The sequence below is a fragment of the Leucoraja erinacea genome, unplaced genomic scaffold, assembly GCF_028641065.1.
Source record: "Leucoraja erinacea ecotype New England unplaced genomic scaffold, Leri_hhj_1 Leri_121S, whole genome shotgun sequence".
In the NCBI taxonomy this organism is placed as follows: domain Eukaryota; kingdom Metazoa; phylum Chordata; class Chondrichthyes; order Rajiformes; family Rajidae; genus Leucoraja; species Leucoraja erinaceus.
This window is the reverse complement of record NW_026575473.1, coordinates 278,037-293,283: the sequence shown is the minus strand read 5'-3', so window position 1 is coordinate 293,283 and position 15,247 is coordinate 278,037. Positions and strand designations below refer to the sequence as shown.

At 47.0% G+C, this 15,247-nt stretch overlaps 1 protein-coding gene across 1 annotated transcript; it reads right to left on the bottom strand.

The window, feature by feature from the left end:
- Positions 1-209: 209 nt before the first annotated feature.
- On the bottom strand, positions 210-12,671 carry LOC129715522 (CB1 cannabinoid receptor-interacting protein 1-like). Its single transcript, XM_055665392.1, has 3 exons — positions 12,137-12,671; positions 10,092-10,236; positions 210-844 (listed from the first exon to the last, which is right to left on the bottom strand). Exons 1-3 carry the CDS (start codon positions 12,313-12,315, stop codon positions 680-682), a joined length of 489 nt encoding a protein of 162 aa, XP_055521367.1. The 5' UTR covers positions 12,316-12,671; the 3' UTR covers positions 210-679.
- Positions 12,672-15,247: the final 2,576 nt, after the last annotated feature.

Here is a 15,247-nt window from a genome sequence, read left to right as displayed (position 1 = left end):
GGATGGGGAGAGAGAGCAGTGTTGCGGGGTATGGATGAGACCCTGGTGCGAGCCTCATCTATGGTGGTGGAGGGGAATTCCTGTCCCCTGAAGAACGAGGACATTTCCGATGCCCTGGTGTGGAACGCCTCATCCTGGGAGCAGATGCGGCGTAGGCGGAGGAATTGGGAGTAGGGGATGGAGTCTTTACAGGGGGCAGGGTGGGAATATGTTTGTTTAAAATCAGGAATATGTTTGTTTAATTCCCGATTGGTATTCTAACAATTGCACGTTCCGAATTCTTGATCGGACAACAGATATTACATTTTACATTAATTGAACCAAAAACATTGTACATTTGACATCAATTTATTCTCCTAACTGTTATGGCAGAACATATACATTACTAACATAATGCAGATACTGGTGTTTAAGTTTCTGCTGAATGATATAAGCAGCAGGTCGGATATGTTTTTATCAAAATCAAATTCTATCTGTTTAAAATACGTGGAGAAATGTCCATTCTAAACAGCAGGATTTAGCAACAGCAATTACACTTGAGTACTAAATGGTTCATTCCACATTGTGCAGTTTCAGCCCAATTTGTGTTGATGTTAAGACATGGTGTTTGTATTTATAACACGGACAAGTGTAATCTGTCCAGACCAGTGTGTGAAGGGATATGTCCTCGTACTGCAGTCTAGGTAATCATCTCTTTGTTGATCCACATCAGACTGCGGGTCTCGTTGGGTTTACACTCATAGTCGATGCTGCCAAAGCTGTTCCCCCACTGGCAGTGGTCCCGCTTGTGATAGTTGTAGAACTTCACCTGCCAAACCGTCTCAAAGGTGCCAATGTCCATGAACTGGAGAGAGGGAAGGAGAGAGAGAGTGGGGGAGAGAGAGAGTGGAGGGAGGGGAGGGGTAGGGGAAGTGGAGGGGGGGAGGGAGGGATGGGGTGGGGTGGGGAGGGCGAAGGACAGAGGGAGAGAGATAGGAGGGGGAGAGGGAGAGACAGGGAGAGATAGAGGGGGCAGGGGAGAGGGATGGGGAGGGTGGGGAGAGGGAGAGGGAGTGAAGAGAGGAAAAAGGTGAGGGGGAAGAGGGTAGGAGAGGGAGGGTGGGAGGAGAGAGGGGGGTGGGAGAGGCAGAGAGAGAGGTAGAGGAGGTAGAGGGAGAGGGTGAGGGAGAGGGAGAGGGGGGAGGGGGAGAGAGAAAAGAAAGATTCAGTAAAACTGGGTTCACTGTAATGTTACATTTCAAAGCCAAATCAAAAGCCCAAACGCAAGGATTAAATGTTACCAGAATGAGAGTGGAATTATGTTAATGACAATGTTCCTGAATGTATTAATACCAGTTTGCCAGTTGAATCATTCATGTTTACTTAGAATAAGATGAAATGCACTCTTCTGAAGAATGGCCTCGACCTGAAGTATCGCCTATCCATGTTCTCCACAGATGCTGCCTGACCCGCTGAGTTACTCCAGCACTCTGTGAAACGTCACCTATCCATGTTCTCCACAGATGCTGCCTGACCCGCTGAGTTACTCCAGCACTCTGTGAAACGTCACCTATCCATGTTCTCCACAGATGCTGCCTGACCCACTCAATTATGGTGCAGCAGCATCTATGGAGCTAAGGAAATAGGCAACGTTTTGGGCCGAAATCCTTCTGGAAATAGGCAACATTTCGGGCCGAAACCCGTATGGGTTTCGGCCCGAAACGTTGCCTATTTCCTTAGCTCCATAGATGCTGCCTGCCCCTCTGAGTTACTCCAGCACTCTGTGAAACGTCACCTATCCATGTTCTCCACAGATGCTGCCTGACCCGCTGAGTTACTCCAGCACTCTGTGAAACGTCACCTATCCATGTTCTCCACAGATGCTGCCTGACCCGCTGAGTTACTCCAGCACTCTGTGAAACGTCACCTATCCATGTTCTCCACAGATGCTGCCTGACCCGCTGAGTTACTCCAGCACTCTGTGAAACGTCACCTATCCATGTTCTCCACAGATGCTGCCTGACCCGCTGAGTTACTCCAGCACTCTGTGAAACGTCACCTATCCATGTTCTCCACAGATGCTGCCTGACCCGCTGAGTTACTCCAGCACTCTGTGAAACGTCACCTATCCATGTTCTCCACAGATGCTGCCTGACCCGCTGAGTTACTCCAGCACTCTGTGAAACGTCACCTATCCATGTTCTCCACAGATGTAGCCAAGATCACATTGAATGGCGGTGCTGGCTCGAAGGGCCGAATGGCCTAATCGTGCACCTATTGTCTATTGTCTATTGAGAAGGGCAAAGGTTAAAGGAGATGCTCGGGGCAAGTTTTTGACGCGGGGAGGGGAACAGCTGCCAGGGATGGAGCTGGAGGGAGATACAATAGTGGCATTTAAGGGGCATTTGGAAAGACACATGAATATGCAGGGAATGGAGGGATATGGATCACGTGCAGGCAGAGGGGATGTGTTTAACGGCTTCATGTTCAGCATGGACATTGTGGGCCGAAGGGCCTGTTCCTGTGCTGTACATGTCCTGTATTCTGTGTTCTAACATGGAAGGTGATCATACGTTGAAGTCCTTATTCTATTGCCCTCTGGATTAAGATGGAAATTATGCTTACAGTTACAGTTTACAGTTTAGTTTATTGTCACGTGTACCGAGGTACAGTGAAAAGCTTTTGTTGCGTGCTAACCAGTCAGCGGAAAGACAATACATGATTACAATCGATCCATTCACAGTGTGCACATACATGATCAGGGAATAATATTTAGTGCAAGGTAAAGCCAGCAAAGTCCGATCAAGGATAGTCCAAGGGTCACCAATGAGGTAGATAGTAGTTCAGCACCGCTCTCTGGTTGTGGTAGGATGGTTCAGTTGCCTGATAACAGCTGGGAAGAAACTGTCCCTGAATCTGGAGGTGTGCGTTTTCACACTTCTGTACCTCTTGCCCGATGGGAGAGGGGAATAGAGGGAGTGGCTGGGGTGTGACTGGTCCTTGATGATGCTGCTGGCCTTGCCGAGGCAGCGTGAGGTGGAGATGGAGTGAATGGAAGGGAGGTGTGATGGTCTGGGCTGCGACCACAATTCGCTGCAATTGTCCTGTATTTCAACAGTTTATCCGTGTCTATCTATCTCCATCAAAGAGTAAATAAATTGTCTAGAGTATAATTAGTGAATGTTATACCTAGCCTGCAAACATGGTCAATGAAGTTAGCTCGACAGGCCCCTGGGCTTGCCCGACTACTTAATCAGATGTTGGCTGGCTTGCAGCGTCTAGCTAATGTGATATTGTCAACCTTGATACAGACATCTATCACCATCAGGCTCGAAGCTTTCAACCATTTGTCAGAAGATATTTTGGAGAAAAAAGGTGGCAGTCTCAGATTTCCGCTTCTCTTCCCAACATCACAGTTGGAAGGTCACTGGAATTTTCATCTTATTCTGAATTCACCCACAATCTCCTCCCCATCTCATTATATGCAGTGAAACAAACCAACAACAGCTGCTGCTGAAAAGAATCAATAAGGGATGAGCCCTTCATCAAGCAAGCCAAATAGCCCCTGTCCCACTTTTTTCAGCGACTACAGGTGATTAGGCTGTCACCACATGTTCGCAGGGTGAAGCCTGTACGGTCGTGAGTCGTCTCCTCAAGTCGCCTAAAGAGTCGTAACGTTTATCTGGTCGCCGCTGGATTTTGAAATGTTCAAAACGTTTTGGCGACTGTGGGCTTGACGTAGCTTGTCTTCTCCTGACGTAGGTGCTGTCGGGTGTTGTCGCCAGGTGACGCAGGTTGTCGCCGCGTGCCGACTTTGGTGAATTCCATCGGCAACAGGTAGCGGCGACTGAATTGTCTTCAGTTGTCGCCGACAGTGTCGTTGCTTGTCGTAGCTTGTCGCGGGTGGACGGCGACCCAATATGCAACGTTTCTGTCTGAAACCCTTCCTCTGAAGAAGGGTTTTGGCCCAAAACGTTGCCTATTTCCTTCGCTCCATAGATGCTGCTGCACCCGCTGACTTTCTCCAGCATTTTTGTCTACCTTCATTTTCTAGCATCTGCAGTTCCTTCTTAAACAGGTGCAGGAGTAGAGGCCATCCAAACAGCACCGCTATTCAATGTGATCATGGCTGATCATCCCCAATCAGTACCCCGTTCTTGCCTTCTCCCCATATCCCCTGACTCCTCTATCTTTAAGAGCCCTCTCTAGCTCTGGTTCAACCCTGACTACCGGTGCTGCCTGTGCGGAGTTTGCACGTTCTCCCCGTGACCTGCGTGGGTTTTCTCCAAGGACATCAGTTTCCTCCCACACTCCAAAGACGTACAGGTTTGTTGGTTAATTGACTTGGTATTGTACAAATTGTCCCTAGTGTGTGTAGGATAGTGTTAGCGTGCGGAGATCGCTGGTCGGTTCAGACTCAGTGGGTCGAAGGGCCTGTTTCCGGGCTGTAGCTCTAAACTAAACTAAACTAAACTAGACTGGATAGCACGCAAACAAAACCTTTTCACTGCACGTCAGTACATAAACAATAGACAATAGGTGCAGGAGTAGGCCATTCGGCCCTTTGAGCCAGCACCGCCATTCAATGTGATCATTGCTGATCATCCCCAATCAGTACCCCGTTCCTGCCATCTCCCCATATCCCCTGACTCCGCTATCTTTATGAGCCCTATCTAGCTCTCTCTTGAAAGTATCCAGAGAACCAGCCTCCACCGCCCTCTGAGGCAGAGAATTCCACAGACTCACCACTCTCTGTGAGAAAAAGTGTTTCCTCATCTCCATCTAAATGGCTTACTCCTTATTCTTCAACCCCATTCTCCTGCCTTCTCCACAGAACCTCTGACACCTGTGTTGAAGATGGTGTTAAGAAATCAACAAAGTTGTCCCATTAAGTTTAGTTTAGTTTAGAGACACAGCGCAGAAACAGGCCCTTCGGCCCACCGAGTCCGTACCGACCAGCGATCCCTGCACACTAACACTGTCCTACACATACAAACCTGTACGTCTTTGGAGTGTGGAAGGAAACCAAAGATCTCAAAGAAAACCCACGCATGTCACGGGGAGAACGTACAAACTCCGTACAGACAGCGCCCGTGTTCAGGATTGAGCCCGGGGCTCAGGTGCTGTGAGGCAGCAACTCTACCGCTGCGCCACCGTGCCGCCCTAAGTGGAAAAACTGAGGATCGCAAAAGAGTAAAGACACCGCCATCTGTCCATTTTCTCCGCAGATGCTGCCTGACCTGCTGAGATCTTCCAGCACTTTGTGTTTTATCCACAGGGTACTTCAGTGTCATATGTTTCCACTAAATGTTGTACCCTTTATTCTTTATCTTTGTACTGCGGACATCTTGATTGCATTCATGTACACACTTTTCTACTTGATTGGCTAGCATGCAAAGGTTTTACACTGTACCTCGCTAAACTAAATGAACACTGCTACTGTACGTACAGACGGCAGCCGAGGTCAGGATCGAACCCAAGTCTCTGGCACTTTAAGGCATCACCACTGTGCCACCCCAGTGTACACATTCTATACTCTACATTCTATATTCTATCTGTGGAACTCTCTGCCACAGAGGGTAGTTGAGGCCACAGTTCATTGGCTATATTTGAGAGGGAGTTAGATGTGGCCCTTGTGGCTAAAGGGATCAGGGGTATGGAGAGAAGGCAGGAACAGGATACTGAGTTGGATGATCAGCCATGATCATATTGAATGGCGGTGCAGGCTCAAAGGGCCGAATGGCCTCTACTCCTGCACCTATTTTCTATGTTTCTCTGTTTCTACCTATTGTACATTCATCAATATGTTTTTGGAGATGAGAGTTTAGCAAACAATGATAGATAGAGCAGAAGCTAGACAGAAATGCTGGGGAAACTCAGCGGGTGAGGCAGCATCTCTGGAGAGAAGGAAATAGGCGACGTTTCGGGTCGAGACCCTTCTTCAGACTGATGTCGGGGGGGGTTGGGGGCGGGGAAAAGGAAAGGAAGAGGCGGAGACAGTGGGCTGTGGGAGAGCTGGGAAGGGGAGTGGAAGGAGGGAGAAAGCAAGGACTACCTGAAATTGGAGAAGTCGATGTTCATACCACTGGGGTGTAAACTACCCAAGCGAAATATGAGGTGCTGCTCCTCCAATTTGGCAAATTGTTGTCTGTGTGGGAAGAAACTGCAGATGCTGGTTTACACTGAAGATAGACACAAAATGCTGGAGTAACTCAGCGGGACAGGCAGCATCTTTGGAGAGAAGGAATGTTCTTTCAAAAGGCCTTTGATAAGGTGCTGCACGTCAGGCTGCTAGGGAAGACAAGAGCCCAATGTATTAAAGGACAGATACTAGCGTGGATGGCTGGTTGGCTGCCAGTGACTAGTGGAGTTCCGCAGGGGCTGGTGTTGGGGCCGCTACTCTTCACGTTGTGTATTAATGATTTGGACGAGGGGATTGAAGGCTTTGTGGCCAAGTTTACAGATGATGCTAAAATAGGTGGAGGGGCAGGCAGTGTATGGGAAGCACGGACTCTGCAGAAGGACTTGGACAGGTTAGGGGAGTGGGCAGAGAAGTGGCAGATTCAGTGTAGCAATGTGTGGAGTTGTGTATTTTGGTAATTGGAATAAAGGCGTAGACTATGTTCTAAATGGAGAGAGAATCCAGAACTCAGAGGTACAAAGGGACTTGGGAATGATGGTGCAGGATTCCCAAAATGTTAATCCACAAGTGGAATCGGTAGTAAGGGAATCAAGTTCAATGCTAGCATTTATATCAAGAGGACTGGAATACAGGGATGTAACGCTGAGGCTCTATTGGGCACTGGTCAGGCCGCATTTGGAATATTGTGAGCAAATTTAGGCCCCATATCTGAGGAAGGATGTGCTGGCTCTGGAGAGGGTCCAGAGGAGGTTTACAAGAATGATCCCAGGAATGAGTGGGTTAACATATGATGAGCGTTTGTCGGCACTGGGCCTGTACTCACTGGAGTTTAGAAGGATGAGGGGGAACCTCATTGAAATGTACAGAATAGTGAAAGGCCTGGATAGAGTGGACGTGGAGAGGATGTTTCCACTAGTGGGAGAGTCTAGGACTAGAGGCCACAGCATCAGAATTAAAGAGCGCTCTTTTAGAAGGAGGTGAGGAGGAACATCTTTAGTCAGAGGGTGGTGAATCTGTGGAACTCATTGCCACAGACGGCTGTGGAGGCCAAGTCAGTGGATATTTTTAAGGCAGAGATAGACAAATTCTTGATTAGAACGGGTGTCAAGGGTTATGGGAGGAAGGCAGGAAAATGGGATTAGGAGGCAAAGATCAGCCATGACTGAATGGGCAGAGTGGACTCGATGGGCCGAATGGCCTAATTCTACTATAACTTGTGAACTTGTGATTGGGCGATGTTTCGGGTCCAGTTAGACTAGGCAGTCTTATTGACACGCTATATTTTGACGGATGATGTGAGAACTGAGCAAATCTGTTTGCAAGTGGCAGTGTTGGAATAAGAAGTCAGTCACAAGCAGTCATGGGAGGCAGTGCGTACCCTGAATAAAATTATTAAATGGCAATTATTAAATATAAATAGTAAAGGCACGGGAGAGTTATGCTTCCCTAAGAGATTGATCTCTTATGTAGGCGTAATTCTCCGTGCCTTTCATCCACAGTACATGTAACACACGGGCATATGTGCTACACACGTGCCATCAACGCTGCTTCAAGACATCAGTGGCAACGGTCTACAAAGGCAGCTGAAATTCTGCCTTTACACCGTGGACTGCGTGCATGTGCCTGCCGCGCACACAGTCCACGCGCATGTTTCTGGGCGGGTTTTTCAAAGACGGATAGTGATTATCTTAAGAGTTTCTCTAAGCAATCTTATGGGGAAAAGATCCAAATAATTAAAAATGGCGGACCAACACTGGAACTTAAAGAACACTGACGTGCAATGACAATAAAAGATATTATTATTATTATTATTATTATTATTATTATTATTATTATTATTAACTTTAACAGCGCAAAGGAACAAAAATAATTGGAACATTTAAAACAGCTCGGTACAACAGGAAAGAGTGGCCATGCAGTTGTATTTCAACAAATACAATGTGGTAAGTACATTTCTTTGAGCTATATGTTTTTAAATACTTTCGAAGACATATTACTTTATAAAAGTCGAGAGAACAATCTGCGCGTATGCGGTTTTCAAGATTATTTTTAAACGCCGACTAACCAAAGATACTGACTGCCTACCCTGAGTAAATTACTCACGGCATGTGCCTGGTCACAAGGCAGAGACTGTGAACACTCAGAGTGTTGGTGTGATGATGAATCAGTAATATATTCACGGCTGAGAAAGATTTTTGCATGTACAGGTACTCCTTGGCTGATTGATTGAAATATACAGCACAGAAACTGGCCCTTCAGCCCACCATGTCCAGGCCGACCATCGATCAGCCATTCACACACCAGTTCTATGTTGTCCAACTTTCACGTCTGCTCTCTACACACTTGGGGCAATTTACAGACGGGAGGAAACTGGAGCACCCGGAGGAAATGCTGGAGTTTAGAAGAATGAGGGGGGAACCTCATTGAAACGTACAGAATAGTGAAAGGCTTGGATAGAGTGGATGTGGAGAGGATGTTTCCACTAGTGGGAGAGTCTAGGACCAGAGGGCACAGCCTCAGAATTAAGAGCCTCAGAATTTTTGAAAGGAGGAATTTCTTTAGTCAGAGGGTGGTGAATCTGTGGGATTCTTTGCCACTGAGGGCTGTGGAGGCCACAAGTCAGTGGATATATTTAAGGCAGAGACAGATAGATTCTTGATTAGTGCAGGTGTCAGGGGTTATGGGGAGAAGGCAGGAGAATGGGGTTAGGAGAGAGAGATAGATCAAGCCATGATTGAATGGTGGAGTAGACTTGATTCAGATTCAGATTCAGATTCAGATTCAATTTAATTGTCATTGTCAGTGTACAGTACAGAGACATCCGGATGGCCTAATTCTGCTCCTATCAGTTATTATCTTATGAAGAAACCCACGCAGTCACAGGAAAAACGTGCAAACTCTACACAGACAGCATCCGAGGTAAGGATTGAACCCAGCTATCCAACGCCATGAGGCAGCAGCTCTACCCGCTGCACCACCGTGCCGCCTCTGATTGATGAATGTAACTGTAGCCTCAATGTACACATTGGCTTCATCATCAGCGGTCACTCAAGACAAGTGTGACTGTCCTCTCATGGAGGACGCCTGCCTGTGCGTGACTTTGTTTAACGTGGGGAGGCTGGTGCACAGACAGCTACCTGACTTTTCGGGTCGAGACCCTTCTTCAGATTGAGTCGGGGGACTGAGATCCAATTCCCAGGATAGTGGGACTGTCATACGCTGAGAGAATGGAGCAGCTGGACTTGTGCACACTGGAGTTTAGAAGGATGAGAGGAAATCTCATTGAAACATATAAGATTATTGAATGGCGGTGCTGGCTCGAAGGGCCGAATGGCCTACTGCACCTATTGTCTATATTGTTTATTGAGAGGGAGACTAGAGATATGGAAGTGTAAGATGTGAAAACAATAGACAATAGGTGCAGGAGTAGGCCATTCGGCCCATCGAGCCAGCACCGCCATTCAATGTGATCATGGCTGATCATCCACAATCAGTACCCCTGCAGATCAGCAGATCAAAGTAGATGAAATGTGTAGGAAAGAACTGAGATGCTGGTTTACACTGAAGATAGTGTAAACCAAGAGTGGTGAATCTCTGGAACTCTCTGCCACAGAGGGTAGTTGAGGCCAGTTCATTGGCTATATTTAAGAGGGAGTTAGATGTGGCCCTTGTGGCCAGGGGGATCAGAGGGTATGGAGAGAAGGCAGGTACGGGATACTGAGTTGGATGATCAGCCATGATCATATTGAATGGCGGTGCAGGCTCGAAGGGCCGAATGGCCTACTCCTGCACCTAATTTCTATGTTTCTATAGACACACAAAATGCTGGAGTAACTCAGCAGGTCAGGCAGGCAGCATCTGTGGAGAGTAGGAATGGGTGATGTTTCGGATCGAGACCCTTCTTCAGAAGGAGTCTTGGTGACTTGGTGACTTGGTGAACCGGCATGAGGTGGGAATGTTATTGACTAACCTGAATGTGGACTTGCAGAGGCTGCCGTTCGCCACTCTTGGTGTGAACTACTCCTTCTGTGTCGTAGAACCCGGTGTAGTTCACCGTCTGTGGGTCCCTCGAAGTCTCCTCCAGGGAGACAGGTACTGTGCCCACCAACATCGACCTGAAATCACACAGGAGCCTTCTTATACACAATACACAATAGACAATAGGTGCAGGAGTAGGCCATTCAGCCCTTCCAGCCAGCACCGCCATTCAATGCGATTGTGGCTGATCATCCCCAATCACCACCCCAATGGGCAAGTATAGACTCTCCGTCTGAAGAAGGATCTCGACTTGAAACGCCAGCCATTCCTTCACTCCAGAGATGCTGCCTGACCCGCTGAGTTACTCCAGCATGTTGTGTCTATCTTCAGGGTAAACCAGCATCTGCAGTTCCTTCCTGCACACTAAGTATTTAAGGTAACCTTTTTCCAAATAAGGATGATATTAACCCTCCCTCTAAACACGAGTTAATCGGCCATGTTCAGGTATCTCGGCATCTTAAGGGCAAGGTCTGCCACAAACAGAGAGAGGCACAAAATGCTGGAGTAACTCAGTGAACCCAACCCGAATCTTCGCCTATCCATGTTCCCCAGAGATGCTGCCTTCCTGCCTGCCTGCCTGGCCCGCTGAGTACAGGACTAGTATAAACCAGAGATAGACACAAAATGCTGGAGTAACTCAGCAGGACAGGCAGGCAAGGCAGCATCTCTGGGTAACATGGATAGGCGGAGATACCTTGTAAACCAGCATCTGCAGTTCCTGCTGATTACATTGACCACAGACACTGAAGGTGTACGCGCCCGCCCGCCCACCCGCCAATGTCACGGCCAAACCCAGCCCTGTCTTTCTGCTTTGTTGTAAAATTAATAACAATGCAAGAAATATCATGGGCACAAATAGACAATTTACACCTCCAGCGGGAAGACGGGACAAGTGTGTAATCGTGGAAACAGAGACACTCGGTGTAGGAGTGGGCCACTCGGCCCTTCAAGCCAGCACCGTCATTCAGTGTGATCATGGCAGTGTATAATCACTCAGTTTCAGCAACTGAGAAAGCAGGGCTGTGATTACTGTAGCTCTTTCTCTCTCTCTGTCTGTCTCTCTCTCTCTCTCTCTCTCACTATCTCTCTCTCTCTCTCACTATCTCTCTCTCACTATCTCTCTCTCACTAGCGCTCTCTCTCTCTCTCTCTCTCTCTCTCTCTCTCTCTGGAATCTGTGTTACCAAGAGGTGCCCACCTTACATCTGTCTAATGATTAGGCAGCAATAACTTGGTGATTTGCCTCGAGTTAGCTAGCTTTTAGATTTTGTTTTGCTTTAGTTGCATGGGAATTAAAAATAAATAGACGCACAGCAATGTTCCTATATATATGTGTGTGTGTGCATATATATATATATATATATGTATGTATGTATGCACGCATATATATACACACACACATATTTATACATATGCACGCATATACACACACACACACACATATATATATATATATATATATGTAGTCATGTATATACACATACATACACACACATATATATATACATATATACACACACATATATATATATATAAACACACACACACATATATGTACACATATATATATATGATAGACACATATATATATACACACACACATATCTATACATATGCACACATATCTATACACCCATGTATATATATATATATAGGGCGGCGCTGATTGCCTGACAATCGGTATCATCTTGAGCAGAGTGGCTGGCAGTCTGCAACCTTGGCTTCCCCTGTATATGATGGGTGTTCAGGGGTATTTGCAGCCGCAGTAATGCAGGACAGAGAGTAGCGGCGACCAGATGACAAAGCGCAGGGGGAGGGTTGGGGTTGGGTTGGGGGATGGGGTGATGGGGTATAGGGGGGGTGGGGGGTGGGGTGAGGGGTGGGGGATGGGGAAGGGTGTCGGAGACGGCTGCTTTGCCCCACTTACACCCCAGGCATGGCCCAACCTGGCCCCATCACCCCGACCTTGAGTACTCACTTGGCCGACACGACCCCGGGCTTGAGGACGATGTCCACCTTGTACTTGGCTCCGGTCAGCAGCTTGATGGTCCGGGTTTGTCCGAAGCGATGACCGTCCACTTTGAAATACACCGGGCCGTCGCCGGGTTGGATTTTCAAGGAGACCCCGATTTTCACCAAACTGGGAACCTCGCCCATAGTGGACAATGTTAGGGAGGGGATGCTAGACCATGGGGATAGGGGGGCTGAGATACTGCGGGAATATTCAGTACAGACACAGGGAGCAGCGAGCCAGGACTACATGAGCTGAATCCACTGTGTAATCCCCTGCTACAAATACAAAGACGTCAGCGCTGCGCGGCCGCTGTCATCCTCTCCCCACTGTTCAGTCAAGATGGCAAGCGATCTATCTCCCCTCCTCAATCACCTCCACTCAACATACACGGCCCCAGATGCTGCTCACAACACGCCCTCCTCTTACACGTTTAATCTAATGGCATTTAAAAAAAATCTTGTGCAGGAAATAGCTGAGAGATGCTGGTTTAAACCGAAGGTAGACACAAAAACGCTGCTGTAACTCAGCGGGACAAGAAACATCTCTGGAGAGAAGGGACGGCTGATGTTTCGGGTCGAGACCCTTCCTCAGATTTCTTTAGTCTGAAGATGGACACAAAATGCTGGAGTAATTCAGGGGGTCAGGCAGCATCTCTGGAGAAAAAGGAATGGGTGACGTTTCGGGTCGAAATTTCATAAGAGTACATGTGTGCATTATTTAAAAATGCTTTGATTTAGAACTAATTCTCCGGTCATAGTGGTTGATAAACCAAGACATAGAAACATATACATAGAAATATAGAAATTAGGTGCAGGAGTAGGCCATTCGGCCCTTCGAGCCTGCACCGCCATTCAATATGATCATGGCTGATCATCCAACTCAGTATCCTGTACCTGCCTTCTCTCCATACCCCTGATCCCCTTTAGCCACAAGGGCCACATCTAACTCCCTCTTAAATATAGCCAATGAACTGGCCTCGACTACCCTCTGCGGCAGAGAGTTCCAGAGATTCACCACTCTCTGTGTGAAAAAAGTTATTCTCATCTCGGTTTTAAAGGATTTCCCCCTTATCCTTAAACTGTGACCCCTTGTCCTGGACTTCCCCAACATCGGGAACAATCTTCCTGCATCTAGCCTGTCCAACCCCTTAAGAATTTTGTAAGTTTCTATAAGAAACCCCCTCAATCTCCTAAATTCTAGAGAGTATAAACCAAGTCTATCCAGTCTTTCTTCATAAGACAGTCCCGACATCCCAGGAATCAGTCTGGTGAACCGTCTCTGCACTCCCTCTATGGCAATAATGTCCTTCCTCAGATTTGGAGACTTCACGTGTATTTGTTGAAATGCCACATATAAATGTAGAAACAAAGAAAATAGGTGCAGGAGTAGGCCATTCGGCCCTTCGAGCATGCACCGCCATTCAATATGATCATGGCTGATCATCCAACTCAGTATCCCTGCTTTTCCCCATATTCCATGATTCCCTTTGGCCCCTGCGCACGGGGTCTGGCTCAGCGATTGATAGAGACAGCCCTGACAAAGAACAGTGCTCTCATGATGGCCTTCAGAACACAGTATGACTAGCGAGAGGAGGATAGGGAGGCGAATAATCTGCTGCTAGCACTAGAAAAGGAAGATATAGTATAAATCAAAAGATGCGTAGCAAAAAGAAAAATGGTGGATTGTGAGAAAAGGGTTAATAGGGATGGTTGATTTATACTAGGAAAAGGGGAGATGCAGCGAGGCCTGGGTGTCATGGTACACCATGGGTGTTATGGTACACCAGTCATTGAAAGTTGGCATGCAGGTGCAGCAGGCAGTGAAGAAAGCAAATGGTATGTTAGCTTTCATAGCAAAAGGATTTGAGTATAGGAGCAGGGAGGTTCTACTGCAGTTGTACAGGGTCTTGGTGAGACCACACCTGGAGTTTTGCGTACAGTTTTGGTCTCCAAATCTGAGGAAGGACATTATTGCCATAGAGGGAGTGCAGAGAAGGTTCACCAGACTGATTCCTGGGATGTTAGGACTGTCTTATGAAGAAAGACTGGATAGATTTGGTTTATACTCTCTAGAATTTAGGAGATTGAGAGGGGATCTTATAGAAACTTACAAAATTCTTAAGGGGTTGGACAGGCTAGATGCAGGAAGATTGTTCCCGATGTTTGGGAAGTCCGACATGATTCACCTTTCGTAAATCCATGCTGACTTTGTCCAATGATTTCACCACTTTCCAAATGTGCTGCTATCCCATCTTTAATAACTGACTCTAGCAGTTTCCCCACTTCCGATGTTAGACTAACTGGTCTGTAATTCCCCGTTTTCTCTCTCCCTCCCTTCTTAAAAAGTGGGGTTACGTTTGCTTCCCGCCAATCCTCAGGAACTATTCCAGAATCTAAAGAGTTTTGAAAGATTATTACTAATGCATCCACTATTTCTGGAGCTACTTCCTTAAGTACTCTTGGATGCAGCCTATCTGGCCCTGGGGATTTATCGGCCTTTAATCTATTCAATTTACCCAACACCATTTCCCGGCTAACCTGGATTTCACTCAATTCCTCCAACTCCTTTGACCCCGCGGTCCCCTGCTATTTCCGGCAGATTATTTATGTCTTCCTTAGTGAAGACGGAACCAAAGTAGTTATTCAATTGGTCCGCCATATCCTTGTTCCCCGTGATCAACTCACCTGTTTCTGACTGCAAGGGACCTACATTTGTTTTAACTAATCTTTTTCTTTTCGCATATCTATAAAAACTTTTGCAGTCAGTTTTTATGTTCCCTGCCAGTTTTCTTTCATAATCTGTTTTTACTTTCCTAATTAAGCCCTTTGTCCTCCTCTGCTGGTCTCTGAATTTCTCCCAGTCCTCCGGTATGCTGCTTTTTCTGGCTAATTTGTACGCATCATCCTTTGCTTTGATACTATCCCCGATTTCCCTTGTTATCCACGGATGTACTACCTTCCCTGATTTATTCTTTTGCCAAACTGGGATGAACAATTTTTGTAGTTCATCCATGCAGTCTTTAAATGTCTTCCATTGCATATCCACCATCAACCCTTTTAGAATTAATTGCCAGTC